Source organism: Pinus tabuliformis, chromosome 1_2 (assembly GCF_031772625.1).
Source record: "Pinus tabuliformis cultivar Carrire ecotype Pingquan chromosome 1_2, CPIR1, whole genome shotgun sequence".
In the NCBI taxonomy this organism is placed as follows: Eukaryota; Viridiplantae; Streptophyta; class Pinopsida; order Pinales; family Pinaceae; genus Pinus; species Pinus tabuliformis.
This window is the reverse complement of record NC_142298.1, coordinates 1,195,025,240-1,195,042,306: the sequence shown is the minus strand read 5'-3', so window position 1 is coordinate 1,195,042,306 and position 17,067 is coordinate 1,195,025,240. Positions and strand designations below refer to the sequence as shown.

Here is a 17,067-nt window from a genome sequence, read left to right as displayed (position 1 = left end):
AGATTTGAGTGATATGAGTTGCGTTGGATTTAGGTTGTTGAGTTCTATTAAGTCGTAAAGGTTCCAAGCTTTGTCGGACACTTTCAGTTTTGAACATTGTTTTTATCTCTTGGATTAGTGATGGCAATGTTGACTCAATTGTGTGTTTGAAAGATTGTTGGTGTGATTGATCGCTTGTGTATTGAGATCGAATGCATATGTATCATTTAGTGGAAATGGAAGTGTGATTATAGCTATTGAATATGTTTGAGCAAAGATCATTATCAGCTTGAAGTAGTCTGATCCAATGAAACACTAATCTAATTGTTATGTGCAAGGGTGAAAGTGTTTGTATGGCTGAGTGAGTATGAGGACAAAGTGTTGCAGATGACACTATTGTCTTGAGAGTATATTGTTATTGTCATGTGTATGTATTACTACTATTTTTGATGTAGTGAGATGTAAGCTGCTGCTAGGGTTTGATGCTATTGATGAGAAAAGAGTGTAATTGAGTGTTGTTGGGTTTTGAGCAAAGTTATTGTTGTTGCTCAGGTTCATAGTTAGATGCATTGTTGAGTAGGGAGAGAGTGTCTTGGCATGTTGTTGATTGTATTTATGACTAGAGAGGTTTTGTATCTTTTTTTTGTTATTATTGAGCAGAGAATGGTTGTTCAAGAAGAAGACAAATGCAAAAAGAAAGGTGGAGAAATACAAATATCGGTTGGTAGCAAAAGGTTATTCCCAGGTGCTGGGAATTGATTTTGGTGATATTTTTTCTCCTATTGCCAAGGTAGATTCTATTAGATTACTTTTATCTGTTGTTGTTGCTTTTGATTTTGAGGTAGAACATATGGATGTGAAGACAACATTTCTTCACTGGGATCTGGAAGAAGAGATCTACATGAAGCAACCTGAAGGATTTGCAGTGAAGGGTAAGACAAAACTGGTATGCAAGTTAAAGAAGTCTCTGTATGGGTTAAAACATTCACCAAGGATGTGGTATTAGAAATTTGGTACATTTATACGGGGACTTGCATTCACTAGAAGCAAATAAAATCAATGTGTGTGTTTTAAATTAATTGGTGACTGTGTTATTTACCTGGTCTTGTATGTGGATGATATGTTGCTGGTTGGAAATAACAAAAAAATTATCCAAGATTAGAAGACCAATTGTCCTCCAAATTCAACATGAAAGATCTTGGTGCTGCAAACTATATTTTGGGCATGGAAATTAAAAGAGATCAGGCAAAGAGGAAGCTCTAGTTAAACCTGAGGAAGTATGTAGAGACAATACTGCAGAGGTTTAATATGCAGGATAGTAAACCAGTGAAGGTTCCTAATCCTGTAGGTGTAAATTCATCTGCTGAACAGTGTCCCAAGACATAAGAAGAGGAAGAGGACATGTCTCGTGTTACATATAAAAGTGCAGTTGGTAGCCTGATGTATGTTATGGTATGTACTAGATCAGACATTGCACATGCAGTGGGAGTATTGAGTAGGTTTATGTCAAAACTAAGGAAGGAGCATTGGACAGCAGTGAAGCGGGTCTTCAGGTATTTGTGTGGCACTAGTGATTATAGTTTGTGCTACCAAGGAAGACCAGGATTGGACAGAGTTTTGGATATTCGTGGCTTTGTTGATGTAGCTTGGGTTGAAGATCTGGATTAGAGAAGATCTACAAGTGGGTATGTGTTTAACCTATTTGGAGGTGCAGTCAGTTGGATGAGTAAGAAACAATTTGTAGTGGCACTATCAACTACAGAGGCAGAATACATGACAGCCACTCATGTAAGCAAGGAAGCAGTCTGGTTGTAGAGGTTATGTTTAAGTATGGGGTTAGTACATGGAGTTATAAGAACAAACTGTGATATCCAAAGTGCAATTTTCTTGGCAAAGAATCCTACGTACCATTCAAAGACACAACACATTGATGTTCAGTATCACTTTGTGAGGGATATGATAGAAGACAAAAAGGTGTTGCTGGTAAAGGTGGACACTTTGAAGAATACTTCAGATGCATTGACAAAACCTATGAGCTCTGAGAAGTTCTCTTGGTGTAGAGAACCAATGGTTGTTGTAGGGCTAGATAAATGACTAAGCTCTCTTGTGGCCCTCTACGGAAAGAAAACAACAAGTGGGAGAATGTTGGGTTGTGTTATATTATTTCCATGACTAGTTGCACTAGTTAACCGAGGGGTTAGAGGGGGGGCGGAGGCCCCCCTTCGTTGTGCCGATCGCACAGTGGGGGGGTCACAGGGGGTTTGATGGGGGAGGTTAGCCCCCCTCTACAGGGTTCAGGGCAACGCACCGAGGAAATTTTTTTTGAACCCTATATGAGGTGGGGCGAATCTTCCTATGGTTTTGTGCATGGTTTTCACACATGATTTTGGACGTGATGTTTTTCGGTCCATGGTATTGGATGCTTCGACATGTATATATATGTATTGTAACATTGAAAGTAAGATAATGAAAAATCAATCTGGTAGTCCTGGTTTTGGGATCTAGGGGAAAATCTCTGTGTATATTTGTTTTATGTGTTATGCTCTCGCTATTGTTTATTTTCTGTGTTTTAGAATTTGTATGCAGGTAATTTATGTACGGGGTTAAAAACCTACATTTGGTATCAGAGCTGTTTTGGCTTCAAGGGAACGCCTTTGTTGCTGAGGGGTTTCGCTCAGGCCTATGGTAGACCCTGTTTAGTGGGAGATATGCGAGATCGATTCTGGTGGTGAAAGAAGATGGCAAGCAATGGAAAGATAGAGATCGAGAAATTTAATGGTCAAAGTTTTGAGTTGTGGAAACTCAAGATGGAGGATCTGTTGGTGGACAAAGATTAGTGGATCGCAGTAGATCTTGGTACTAAACCAACAGGAGTGTCCGATGAAGAATGGAAGAAGTTGGATCAGAAGGCAAAGAGCACAATACGATCGTGTGTCTCAGATTCAGTATTATTGAATGTACCAGGGGATGCTACGACGAAGGTTTTGTGGGACAAGTTAGGGACTTTGTACCAATATAAGTCTCTGGTGAATAAACTATTCCTACGGAAAAAGATATATAACCTGAGGATGAAAGATGGAGACTTAGTGACAGAGCATCTGAACACATTTAATATTGTGGTAAGTCAATTATTATCTGTTGATATTAAAATTTCAGATGAAGATAAGTGTATCAGTTTGTTGTGTTCTCTATCAGATTCGTGGGATAGTCTGGTTATTGCAATAGGTAGCAATGCAACTGCCTTGCAGTTTGATGAAATAGTCTCATCCTCACTCACGGAGGAGATGAGATGGAAAAATATGGAGAGCCAAAATGGTGATGCCTTGTTTGTACGAGGAATGTCCCAGAACATAAACAAAAATAATTCATTTAGTGGGAGATCTAAATCTCTAGGAAAACCTGTAAAGGTGTGCTGGAAATGCGGAAAGGAAGGGAACTACAAAGGGGATTGTAAATCTAAAGCTCCTGACAAAGGAAAGGGATTTGATGATGCTCCTTTTGCAGAGGCAAAAACCACCTCAGATGAAGGTGGAGATGTGTACTTGGTTTCTTCAAGTACACATGTAGATCATGAGGCATGGTTGATTGACTCAGGTGCATCCTTTCACTTCACTCCCCATAGAGAGTGGTTCTGCGAGTATGAGAAATATGATGGTGGTGATGTCTTCTTGGGGGATGAAAGGAAGGCTAAAATCGTTGGTCGTGGAAAAGTTAAGTTGAATTTGCAAGGTGGAAGGATTAGAACGCTTCCTGGTGTTCTACATATTCCTCCATTGGCCAGAAACCTTATTTCTATAAGCAAGCTAGATGATGCAGGTGTAAAAACAATGTTCAAGAAGGATACCTACAAGATGGTTCGGGGAGCACTAGTATTGATGTGGGGAGTTTAGATTGGAACTCTGTACAAGATGCAAGGTAAAATTGTTGTTGATGGGTGCAACAATTTCGTGGTTCCTGAAAGTGGAGAAAAAAATCTAGTGGTCTCTGGAGAAAAGACCATGCTATGGCATCAAAGGCTTGGACATATTGGAGAGAAGGGCCTTTGAATACTTCATGGTAAAGGTATGGTAGAATGTATGACTAATAGATCTCTAGGTTTTAATTTCTGTGAAAATTGTGTATATGGGAAGCAGAATCGGGTGAGTTTCCCCCTTGGTGGTAAGTGGACGAAACAGATATTAGAGCTTGTGCACAATGATGTGTTTGGACCTGTGAAGGTTCCATCACTGAGTAAGTTTTGTACTATGTGTCATTTATAGATGACTTCTCAAGGAATACATGGATATATTTCCTTAAGAAGAAATCTGAAGTCTTTGACAAGTTTAAAGAATTTAAGGCTCTGGTGGAAAACCAGATAGAAAAGAAGATAAAGGTGCTGAGGACAGATAATGGTGGAGATTTTTACAAGAAGGAATTTGAATAATTTTGTAAGAAGTGTGGTATAGCACGACAGAAGAATACTCCATACACACCTGAGAAAAATGGAGTTGCAGAAAGAATGAAAAAGACGTTGATGCAAAGGGCAAGAACCATGTTCAATGGGTGCCGGGTTAGGACAGGAATTCTGGACAGAGGTAGTGGAGACATCATGTTGCCTGGTCAATAGATCACCTTCATTAGAATTGGAGGATAATACTCCACAAGAGGTATGGACTGGTAAGAAACCCACTCTTTCACATCTGAGGGTATTTGGATGTGATGCATATGTACATGTTCCAAAGGAGAAAAGAACAAACTTGGATAGTAAATCTGAAAAGTGCATCTTTATTAGGTATAGGGATGGTTTAAAGGGTTATAAGCTTTGGAACCCAGTAACAAGGAAGGTTGTGTATAGCCGAGATGTGGTGTTCATAGAGGTGAAATATGTTATTAAACGTGAATTACAACCAAAGGAACCTGAAAGGATAGAGTTTGAGCTTAAGGAGGATGAATCAGACTCTACAGCAAAAGAGGAATTAGAAGATGAAGAGCCACAAACTCCAGTTGTGAGAAGATCAATTTGAGAAAGAAGGCAGCGAGAAAGGTATAGTCCATCTGCTTTCTGTTCAAATTTTTCTTTATCTATTATTGATGATGATCCCATAACTGTGAAGGAAGCACTAGATTCAAAGGATGGAAAACTTTGGAAAGAGGCCATGGTTGATGAAATGACATCTTTGCACAAAAATAAGGTTTGGGATCTGGTGGAGTTGCCGGCTGGAAGGAAATCCATTGGCAACAAATGGGTGTTCAAGAAAAAGACAAATGTAGAAGGAAAGGTGGAGAAATACAAAGCTCGGTTGGTAGAAAAAGGTTATTCCCAGGTGCTGGGAATTGATTTTGGTGATATTTTTTTACGTGTTGCCAAGGCAGCTTCTATCAGATTACTTTTATCTGTTGTGGCTGCTTTTGATTTTGAGGTAGAACAGATGGATGTGAAGACAACATTTCTTCACGAGGATTTAGAAGAAGAGATCTACATGAAGCAACCTGAAGGCTTTTTGGTGAAGGGTAAGAAAGAACTGGTATGCAAGTTAAATCAGTCTTTGTATGGGTTAAAACAGTCACCAAGGATGTGGTATCAGAAATTTGATACATTTATACGGGGACTTGGCTTCACCAGAAGCAAAGCAGATCACTATGTGTATTTTAAATTAATTGGTGACTGTGTTATTTATCTGGTCTTATATGTGGATGATATGTTGTTGGTTGGAAATGACAAAGAAATTATCCAGGATTTGAAGACCCAATTGTCTTCCAAATTCGACATGAAAGATCTTGGTGCTGCAAACTATATTTTGGGCATGGAAACTAAAAGATATCGGGCAAAGAGGAAGCTTTGGTTAAACCAGAGGAAGTATGTCGAGAACATACTACAGAGGTTTAACATGCAGGATAGTAAACCGGTGAAGGTTCCTATTCCTATAGGTGTAAAGTTATCTGTTGAACAGTGTCCCAAGAAACAAGAAGAGGAAGAGGACATTTCCCGTGTTCCATATGAAAGTGCAGTAGGTAGCCTGATGTATGCGATGGTCCATAACATACTACAAAGGTTTAACATGCAGGATAGTAAACCGGTGAAGGTTCCTATTCCTATAGGTGTAAAGTTATCTGTTGAACAGTGTCCCAAGAAACAAGAAGAGGAAGAGGACATTTCCCGTGTTCCATATGAAAGTGCAGTAGGTAGCCTGATGTATGCGATGGTCCATACTAGATGAGACATTGCACATGCAGTGGGAGTATTGAGCAGGTTTATGTCAAAACCAGGGAAGGATCATTGGACAACAGTGAAGCGGGTCTTCAGGTATTTGCATGGCACTAGTGATTATGGTTTGTGCTACCAAGGAAGACCAGGATTGGAGAGAGTTTTGGATATTCGTGGCTTTGTTGATGTAGACTGGGCTGGAGATCTGGATCAGAGAAGATCTACAAGTGGGTATGTGTTTAACCTATTTGGAGGTGCAGTCAGTTGGATGAGTAAGAAACAATCTGTAGTGACACTATCAACTATAGAAGCCGAATACATGGAAGCCACTCATGCAAGAAAGGAAGCAGTTTGGGTGCAGAGATTGTGTTCAAGTATGGAGTTAGTACAGGGAGCTATAAATATAGACTGTGTTAGCCAAAGTGCAATTTTCTTGGGAAAGAATCATGCTTACCATTCAAAGACAAAGCACATTGATGTTCAATATCACTTTGTGAGGGATATGATAGAAGACAAAATGGTGTTACTGGTAAAGGTGGACACTTTGAAGAATACTGCAAATGCATTGACAAAATATATGAGCTCTAAGAAGTTCTCTTGGTATAGAGAAACAATGGGTGTTGCAGGGTTAGATAAATGACTAAGCTCTCTTGTGGCCCCCTATGGAAAGAAAACAACAAGTGAGAGAATGTTGGGTTGTGTTATATTATTTCCATGACTGGATGGCCTAGTTAACTGGGGGGTTATAAGGGTGGCGGAGCCCCCCCTTTGTTGCGCCGATTGCATAGCAAGGGATCACAGGGGGTTTGATGGGGGAGGTTAGCCCCCCTCTATGGGGTTCGGGGCAGCCCCCTGGGGAATTTTTTTTGTACCCTATATTAGGTGGGACGAACCTACCTGTGGTTTTGTACATGTTTTTCGCACATGGTTTTGGGCGCGATGGTTTTCGGTCCATGGTATTGGATGCTTCGGCATGTATATATATGTATTGTAACATTGAAAGTAACATAATGAAAAATCAATATGGTAGTCCCAGTTTTGGGATCCAGAGGAAAATCTTTGTGTATATTTGTTTTATGTGTTATGCTCTTGCTATTGTTTATTTTTTGTGTTTTAGAATTCGTATGCAGGTAATTTATGTATGGGGTTAAAACCTACAGACCTAGGGATGCCATTTGTAATCTTTCTCTCGTAATATGTGTAATGTTTTTCTTGTTTATAAAATAACATAGAGGTATAGAAGAATAGACATGTGTGAAATAAATCAAATCCAGTTTCAAATTTAAATAAAAATGTAGGGCTATCTACTGTGATATTGCAAGTCTTTTGAGATAGAGAAGCCCCACAACAATTGCAAGAGATGGATATGGGCAAGCCACATGGTCATGCTTGAATGGAAGAGATGAACTAAACTATTTGACGCAACATAGATTCTTCTAACTTATGTTCAACTTTCAGGACAAAAGAATGCGGGCACTCAAGCTTTACTGGGGCATGCGAGGGATGAATGAGAAGGTCATTGAAAGTTGCAGAATAATTTCTCAGATAAGCGTTGAGAAAAGCAACCACAATTCGACAACAAAAACTACGCACGAGTTTATTTAAGATGCACTCGAGATGTCTTGTATATGTAGTAAAATCGGAGGAGACCAGAATTGACAATCGCTGCCATCAACATAGTCTTCCTCATGTGACTGTGCACCATAAAACTCATGTTCAGTGCCATAAACGCCATGAAGAATTCAAACTGACTCTCTTGGAACTTCAGCATAAAAGACTCTGACGTAAATATGGTGCGCACTACAAGTGGAGAGAAGAAGGGTGCGTAAAAATCTATGCACATATGTCAGACAAACACAAGAAGTGTAGACGAAAATCAGAGGTCAATTGATTCAAAAGAAAAGCCTATATGCCTAAATATATTTGAAAATTATATATATATAATTTTATTTTTTTAAATAATTCATATTATGATATAATACTAATTTATTTTCCAATTTCAATTTCTTCTTAAAATAAGAGGTTTGCATATTAAGAGATTCAATTTCTCTAGACTTTTGGTAAATCCATAGTTAAATAAATCTAAGTTAATTTAATTATTAATTATAATTAATTATTAATATAATTATTAATTTAATGATTATTATTATTATTATAATATTTATTTTTATTTTCATGTAATTTGACCCAATCAAAATGTTTTATTGATAATTATAACTATAATTATTAATTATTTTTGTTTATTTTATTTTATTTTGACAAGTTAAAATGTTTGTAGGATATTACATTACATTAAAACATCTCTACCATACTAGACTTGAGAGCCAGTCTGAGCCCAAAAATATTAAACGAGTTAAATGGAATCACCTTAAAAACTATTATGTAATGAGCTAAATGAGATTACCTTATCATTGCTTTGCCTCTTTTGTGGAAATGAAAAGGTTTTCCGTTCAAATCTTCCCTGATTTACAATTGACCAAAAAGTGGTTGTGCAGGGGTGGGCCCTATGTACAACTTTCAACACTATATGTTGGGTATGGATCTGTAAATTTCTGTATTGTCTACTGTATATTATTTATTTGGGAAGTGATAACCATAGGTTGTCTAGTTTTGTGGGAATTAAACGACCATTTTTCTTGCCCATCTTCGATCTATGGGAATTCTTTCGAGGTATTTTCATGGATTCGTTTGAGCCTGCTGAGAATATTGACATTCGACTTCTTTGATTATTATATGATGATTTTACTGTGAGTTCCCAGCTACGGGAGCCCTTGAGATTTTTCACTGGCTTGGCGAGGTCTTCCACACATTTCACATTTGCTAGACACATGAATGATTACGACTTGCTGCTGAAAAATTTTGGACAAACCCCTCCTGCAAATTACTCAAACAAACAACTAAAATTAGTAAAATATTGCAACATCCCCTGTTCGAAATGCAAATGAAGCAATTTTCTTAATTAATAAATTGTCGCCTGTTGACTTACTTGCGAGAGGGAAGGCTATCTTTGATAGATTTCATGTGGAAGAGAGGGCTGCCATGGGGTCTCAGTGGAGGCAAGAAACCCCATGAAGAATTGACGTTGTCTGTCATGTTGTCCAAGGAAGCCGAAGAGGTCGTCAAATAGGCTGAAGAAACAGAAAAAGAAGTAGAAGATGAAGATAAATCTCATAATTTCGATATGAAGCGCTCTTGCACCATGAGTGCTCATAAAGAAAATAAGGTTTCTAGATCTTGAATTTTTGTCACAATTTTCTTGTTTCTTTCCTTTTGCACAACTGAAATTTCCCTCCTGCTAGTGATCGTGCTGGCCATTTTGTAGTAGGCAACCGATAAGGACGTCTCGGCATATGTTCATAGAAATCACGCCATGTGGAACTATCTGGAGAGATATTTACTTGGGGCGGGTCATACTCACTGTTAAAGAAGAAGATAAGCTTCTACTAGGCGATTTTCTGCTCGTAGCTAGTGGTTTTAGTGTTCCCAGTTGGCGGTCTTCAGCTCTTGTCCTCGAAAATTCGAACAACTTGTGTTCTATTGGCGTAGAAATCTGTGGATACAACGATCATGCAATATGGAGGATGCTTCACAGCCAAAGATAGGGACATATGTCTTTCTCACACTACGAGACATATATCATCAAAGGATGAAAAAGGTAGACGAAAATTAGAGATCGACTGATGAAAAAAAGGGTCTATCTCCCTAATTATTTGAAAACTTAAAAAAACAATACAACCGACTTTATAAATTATTAATATTAATGTTGAGATTATAATAACATCCATCCATATTAATGTTGGGACTATAATGGCAGTGATCCATATTTGAATTTAAGTTTGGTTTAGATAATTTCTATTTATTAATATTTGAATTTAAATTTAGCTTAGAAAATTTAAATTTAGCTTAATAAATTATATTTCTACTTATTATTATTATTATGTTATTTTTATTATAAATCATATTTTTATTATGTTGTTACATTAAACATGTAAGAGGATTAGTTTTCATTTCTTCTATTTTTGGTACAGGAGAAAAAGAAGGGAGAGAACCCGTCAATGCCAAAGGCGGTTGTGGGTTCCTGTCTCGCTTCAAAAAACTTTTTGAGATTGAAAGAAGTGGTCTCTGAAGGAGTCAATGCGGTGGTACGTATTAAAGATTAATTTATTTTTTTAAGTGGAAAGGCTTAAGAGGCAATGAATGAAGTAATGCTCCGGATCAATCCTTGTGCGAAGAATAACTACTGGGATAAATGGGATAGATTGGAGAAATAGAGAAAGGGATAGATAGATAAGTAATGGAAAAATTGTGAGATAAAAGGGATAGATTCGAATTCGAATTTGAGTTTTGTTGCTATGAAACAGAGAAATGGTGAAATAAAAGGGATAGATAAAGAATTTGATGTTTGCCAATATTCACCCTTCTTTATATTCAATCATCATAAGTGCTCTGGCTTTTCTCTGTTGGTATTCAGAAAGATATTGTAACAGTGGACGGCAAGAAATTCCTTATGGGCTTTTTCAACGGCATGGGAATGGCACACATGGTTACCACAGGCTTTCTTGTAGCGGCATCTATTTTGGAGCGACACGAAGCAGTCTCTGCGAATAAAGAAGCCTGTCTGTACCTATTGAAGCAGATGAAAATATTGGCCGACCATGTTCAACAACTCCAACAACGGCTTATGTTGAAGAAGGGGATGGAGGCTTCAATCAGAGAAGCAACAACGTTGATAGTTGAAGCCTCTATCGATTGTTGCACTCAAGTTGGTGCTTCAAAATTATCCAGGTGACTACTCACTCAACACACTTTAGTATTATTAACACTGGGTAAATGGATTCTGAATTCCAGTGTCGTCTAGATCGTGGGAACCAGCTCCTCGTCCAATTCAAATAAATTTACATACTTCTTTAGTCTGTGATTTATGTGGGACATAGAGCCCTTTTATGAAATATGCTTTGTAAAGAAATTTTGTTAATGCAGGTTTATCTCCACTACTGTGAACGAAGAAGCGCTGGCTAATTTTCAGAAAAGGTTAGCGGATACGCACACCCATATGCAGGCTGAAATGGGTTTATGTCAATTCGATGTAACTAACCAGATCGATATGCGTCTACGAAAAGGCCAAGAGCTAAAATATCCAAAATATCCTAAAGGCGCAGGTAAATTGTGATAATTTGTGCAAAAATGTTATTTTAAATATTTTTATTGTAGTGGAGTATATCGAAGTTTGTGATCTTTTTTTTGCCTTCAAAAATTGTTACAACAGTTGGCATCGAAGATCCATTGAGAAAAGTTATTGAACGGCTAGAAATGGGAAGTGACAAAAATGCTGTAGCAGTAATCGTGCATGGCTTTGGTGGCATGGGAAAGACTACCCTTGCCGATGCTGTGTTTGCACGGCTGTTTGATGCAAACAGAGAAGGATATAAATATTCTTATGTTAGATTGTTTGATACTATAGCATCAACTCCAAATATAGTAGAGTTACAAAAATTCATAATAAAAGCTTTGAAAATGGGAGAAGAGCCAAAAGAGTTCCAGAGGTACGAGGAAGGACAACAACAAATTGAGAGCATTTTAGAGAACGAGATAGTTTTTATTTATATAGACAATGTTTTGCTTCCAGAAAAAGTCGAACACGGCCGACATGCACTTGAACAGCTTCTTCCTAACAGTATGGGGAAGGCGAGAAAATTGAGGTTGCTTCTCACTGCAAGGGAGAAAGATGCAGTGAGAATAAGTGGAGTAAAACCAGAATTCTACTCTATTGAAAGCCTTCCGGAAGAAGAGGCATTGCATCTTTTCAAGAAAACAATGGATGATGATAGTGAGAAGCAACTACCTCCTAACCAGTTGAAGTAGATAGTCAAGATATGTGGAGGAGTCCCGAAGCTTCTGAAGGTGGTGGCAGGATTCATCAGTTCGGAAGAAAATGTACAACAAGCTTATAGTGCAGTGTTGGAAGACAGCAGAAACAACTGGAAGGGTGAAATAGGGAACGATATAGATTACGTCTTTGCCTACGACAAACTTGACGAGAAGTTGAAAGATCCATTTCTCGATATTTGTTTGTTGTTTCGAGACTGGGACTGGGAAGAACTTTCAGATATTGTGGGAGAGTCGCAACTGAAAATGCTAGAAAAAAGAGCGCTGGTCACCCAAGACGTAACAAAAAAGACTGCAAGGGTACACGATGTCATCTTGGCAATTGGTCTCCAGAAGGCAGAGGCAGAAAGATTCAGATTGACCAGTGCAACTCAAATAAAAGAGTTGTTAGACAAAGAAGATGAGGTACGTAATCTTTCAACTAAAAAGTATATCATACACGCTTTTGTTTCACAATATGTCTATCTTGATTCTTATGATCGACTCAATAATATCGATTAATAATGTAGGACCTTCGAAAAATCAAATGCATATGGTCGAGCGACAACAGAGATGCAGTGAAAATACCCGCAAAAAAGCTGGACTTAATGTCTGGATCTTTAAGAGTTCTAGCACTCGGACCCTTCACACTCGTGGAGGGCAAATGTACAAGAGTATTTGAAAAGCTGGTTCTTTTCAGCGCGAACGTTTCCCGACTTCCTTTTGATTTATCAAAGTTAAAGGGGTTCAAGGAATTGAGACATTTATGTTACAAACCAGAAGATTTACCAGATCTAAGTCAGGCAAGTTCACTTCAAAGTTCCCAATTTTCTTCGAATATCTTAGAACGGTATCATCCGCAGTTTTTATTACCTTTAATGATTTGACTTATTATTTTCATATATGAATCATTGCATAAATTGCAGATGCCCTCCAGTCTTAGACACATCGAGTTCGAATTAAACTCGCCTGCCTTTAAAATCACTTCCAATTGTCTTCAGCAAGTCAGGAATTTGCGAGTACTGAGGCTGGAGAATGCAAAGTTTAAAAAATTGCGACAAGAGTTGGGACATGGGGTAAACGGTTTGCAGGGATTACCGGAATCTATTTCAACGCTTGGATCTTTAAGAACGTTGGAAATGAGATACTGTCCTGGTTTGAAGAGCCTGCCAGAAGATTTTGGTTCATTGAATTCTCTACAAATGCTCGTGTTGGGTTACTGTACAAGTCTAGAAGCACTTCCTGGCAGTTTTGGAAATCTTACTTCATTGCAAAGACTCTATTTGTTCTGCTGTGAAAGTCTAAAAGTGCTTCCCGGCAGTCTTGGGAAGCTGACATCATTGCAAGAACTTTATTTGGACAATTGTGATAGTCTAGAAACTCTTCCTCACAGTCTTGAGAAACTTTCATCTTTGAAAGATTTGGTCATAAGCAGTCAAAGCATACAAGTTCTCCCATCTGGCATAGGAAAGTTAACATCCCTTGATAGGCTTTATCTATCTTGTTCGAAACTAAGTAGTATTCCTGAAAGCATTGGGCAGTCCAAGTCGTTGAACACAATCTGCTTATCTGCCAGGGTAAAAGAACTACCCGACGGGTTTTGCAACCTCTCCTCTTTAACATACTGTGATATGGGTGATTGCCAGCATCTAGAGAAACTTCCAGATCGATTTGGACAACTTACACATTTAAGAAGCCTAATGCTAGATCGTTGTGAAAGTCTAAGGAAGCTCCCAGAAAGTTTCAGCCAACTCAAATGCTTGGAGCGCTTGAGTTTAGAAGATTGCGCGATTCTTGAAGAATTATGTACAGACTTCAAAGATCTCTCATCACTGCGAGTTCTAAGACTGAATGACTGCAAGATGCTAAAGAAGCTCCCTGAAGATATTAATTGCCTCGTCAAATTGGAAGTTCTAGATGTACGTAATTGCCGTGTGTTGGAAGGCAAATGGATGGACAGCATGGTAAAGATGAAAACATTACACATTGTGAAGATTGGAGGAAGCCCGTTGTCGGAGGAGAGATGGGGTGAAATTGAAAAACAATGGGACCCATCATGGCCTTTTGCAGTTCATACAGGGCAGGTGATTAACATTTTCAAATATGTTTTCTTTGCCCACGTTATAGTTCACTCTCTGAATGTTTATTAGATCCTAAAACATATCATGCGGGAAAAAATTGCTAATCATACTTTATTTTTCCTTTCTACTCACTTTAGCTTTTTCTTCAGGGTTTATCAAATAAGGAGAATATTGCTAAACAGTTGCAGCCAAATTTTGATAGCATTCTCACTGGTAGAGGAGGACAGCCATTCCATATATCTGATTTTCCTTTGAACACACCGCTACTTGTTATGTTTGATGCTGCCAAAGAGGATTTCCGAAAGGATCTTCTTTTCTCTTCAATTGAGGAGAATATAGATGATATCCAAACAAATTTCGAAATAGTTTATTTTGGCAACCATTTTAATGAATTGCCTGAGAAATTGTTGTATAGAGTTCTTGGCCATGCTCCTGCTGACAGTATTGCCGAAGCATTGTTTCAAAAGTTGCTCTCATTAGATCTAGAGGAGACGTCGGACATTAGCAGGCGGCCCTCTGACATGGGTTTCCTGACATTGAGCGCGGAGATTGTCAATGACGAAAAAGGTGATAAATACCTTTCTTGTTGGGAACTTTTAGAAGACGAGTCGATGGAGGAATTTATACTGAAAAAATGCGGAAGGTACCTTAAATTGAAGCAATTGGTAGAAAGACCTCGAGAGAGTCCTATTGAGTTGCTAAGAGAGCTATTCAAAAGTGGAGAAAATGAAAGTTCTCTTGCCTTTTTCAAGAAGGGTGCGCCAACGCAGGTATTCAAGTACTCTATATTTTGTTGATAATTTTTCATTAAAAACAAAAAAATTCAAATTCCCTTTATTGGCTATTGATTTTATTATGTTTTTGTTGATATAAAAATTGTAGGTCGGAGTCGACGAAGTGAAAGGGAAAACCATTTTATTAGACATCCAGCCGGCCAACCTCTCTTATCATGTTCCTCTTCAGTCATTAGTGGAGATGTATACTGAGGTGAAGGACAAAGGGATATTTGATTTTGAAATTATAACAATTCCAATAATGCAGAGCAATACAAATTGGTGGGATGCATCTGAGAAGTTTTCAAGAGAAGTTCCGTGGTTGGTCCTTCAAAATCCGTGGCAGCTGACAAATGCAACTAAGTTTTTCCTCGTTGAAGGGTGCTGGGAAGAACGGCCAAGGGGTTGGAAACCATGGTCAAGGGGTTGGCAACGATGGCCAATAGGGTTGGACAGATGGTACCCGAATAATGTGAGGATATTGCAAAGCAACGGGACATTTGCAGGGCAAAACCCAATGGGACTATTGCTTATGGTGAACACATGGGGGATTGAAGCTTTTCCTTTTACGGAAGAAAAAAGTAAAGAATTAATAGAAAAAGAAGTCGAAGAAATTAAGAATATGCCTCCTTTAATGTTTCTTCTGAAGCATTTGGATAGGGTGTCGGAGCAGGTCAGTAATTATCTGTTTTTGGTTAGAAGGAAAATAATTATGTTAGTGATTTCAAGTTTTAACTTCGTTATTCATTCTCGTGCGGTATAAATTAGGAGGAAAATGGCTGTTATTGGTTTTTAGTCTTAACTATTTTTTTTCTTTACTGTTGATCATGAAAAAGGTGAAAAGGGCACTGCATCAGCAAAAAATTATTTGTTTATGTACTTTCGATCCAGAGGACTTTACAGATTCTATAAAGATTATGTTGACTGAGTTGAAGGATAACATTGAAATCATTTATATTCCAAAATTTGGTAAGAAAGTTTATGATTTTGTAAAATACACAAATACGAAGGTTAAAAGGTATTGGCCTTTGGAACAACCAAAGATGTTACAAGTGGAAATGCAAGAGATGTTTTTGCTAGATTTATCTGAGCATGAGGCTATGAGATTTTGGGCACGTTTCTACATTTTACAACAAGGAATGAAAGAAATAAATGATAAGTATGAACAATTGAATGAAATGAAAATGCTTTTAGATTCTACTACATTAAGGGATATAAGGCACCCTGCCTATTTATGGATGGTCATTATGGATGAAAATGGAAATTTGATAACAACCAGGGGAGAAAAATTTGTAAAATTATTTCAAACGCTTCCAAATGACAAAGCAAAGAATTTGATCCAACAACTCATCAAAGGTGGTAAAGAAAGTCGGAAAGAAACATTGGTTGAATTGGAAAAATTGTTCAATATTGATGATGTAGATAGTGGAAGCGAGGCCCAACCCTTAATCCGGCAGAACCCAAATCAATTAATGATGATTCTGCAGAACCTAGCTCAACTAATGATGATTCAGCACAACCCAGCTCAGCCAATGATGATGCAGCAGAACCCAGCTCAACCAATAATGATTCAGCAATGCCTAGCTCGACCAATGATGAATCAACAGAACCGAACTCAGCCAATGATGATTCAGCAAGGACCCAACTTAGCCAATGATGATTCAATTGTGGCCAGTGCTAAGAGTAACATACCTAATTTTGAAACATCAACTAACGATGATTCAGCAGAATCCAGTGCAACCAATGATGATTCAGCAAGAACGCAACTCAACTCAGCTAGTGATGACTCAGCAGAATCCAGTGCAACCAATGATGATTCAACAGCTCAGCTGAGGTAAGCCAATGATGATTCAATACTGACCAGTGTTGAAGAGTAACGTTCCTCATTTTAAGTTGTTTTAGCGTTTAGAATGTTTCTTGGCCTTAGGGTATGCATCTTGATTGTGTGTGGAACACTATATTTCTATATATAAAGACATTTCGCCATTTTTAATTGAAATCATTCATTTCTTTTTAATGTATCTCATTTTTATTTAAATTTAAAATATAAGTTCAATTTTTTTATTTAAAGGTTTTGGATTTTTTTGTTAAAAAATTCTAATTTACATAATGCATTGAAACATTACATAATGCGTTTTTTTCCCTTCTTATAATAAATTTAATAAATTTGATGAATGTTTAAAAA

The 17,067-nt window shown here is 37.8% G+C and overlaps 2 protein-coding genes across 2 annotated transcripts in view; both read left to right on the top strand.

The window, feature by feature from the left end:
• LOC149210518 (uncharacterized) overlaps positions 1-12,286 on the top strand; it is a 101,600-nt gene extending 89,314 nt beyond the window's left edge. The window contains exons 2-5 of the mRNA XM_089394436.1: positions 10,192-10,305; positions 10,635-10,948; positions 11,144-11,322; positions 11,430-12,286. Coding sequence (XP_089250562.1) covers positions 10,192-10,305; positions 10,635-10,948; positions 11,144-11,322; positions 11,430-12,025 — 1,203 coding nt within the window. The 3' untranslated portion in view covers positions 12,026-12,286. The remainder of the gene's footprint in view (positions 1-10,191; positions 10,306-10,634; positions 10,949-11,143; positions 11,323-11,429) is intronic.
• Positions 12,039-16,720, top strand: LOC149210517 (uncharacterized). The gene is made up of 6 exons (XM_089398983.1): positions 12,039-12,454; positions 12,559-12,831; positions 12,955-14,112; positions 14,259-14,879; positions 14,992-15,555; positions 15,719-16,720. Exons 1-6 carry the CDS (start codon positions 12,296-12,298, stop codon positions 16,718-16,720), a joined length of 3,777 nt encoding a protein of 1,258 aa, XP_089255109.1. The 5' UTR covers positions 12,039-12,295.
• Positions 16,721-17,067: the final 347 nt, after the last annotated feature.

Bases quoted from the DNA above. Each gene is read 5' to 3' on its own strand.
- LOC149210517 (XM_089398983.1), top strand. From the start codon at position 12,296: ATGCTAGAAAAAAGAGCGCTGGTCACCCAAGACGTAACAAAAAAGACT. The intron at 12,832-12,954 runs GCAAGTTCACTT...CATAAATTGCAG, and splicing joins ATTTACCAGATCTAAGTCAG to ATGCCCTCCAGTCTTAGACA. The intron at 14,880-14,991 runs GTATTCAAGTAC...TAAAAATTGTAG, and splicing joins AGAAGGGTGCGCCAACGCAG to GTCGGAGTCGACGAAGTGAA.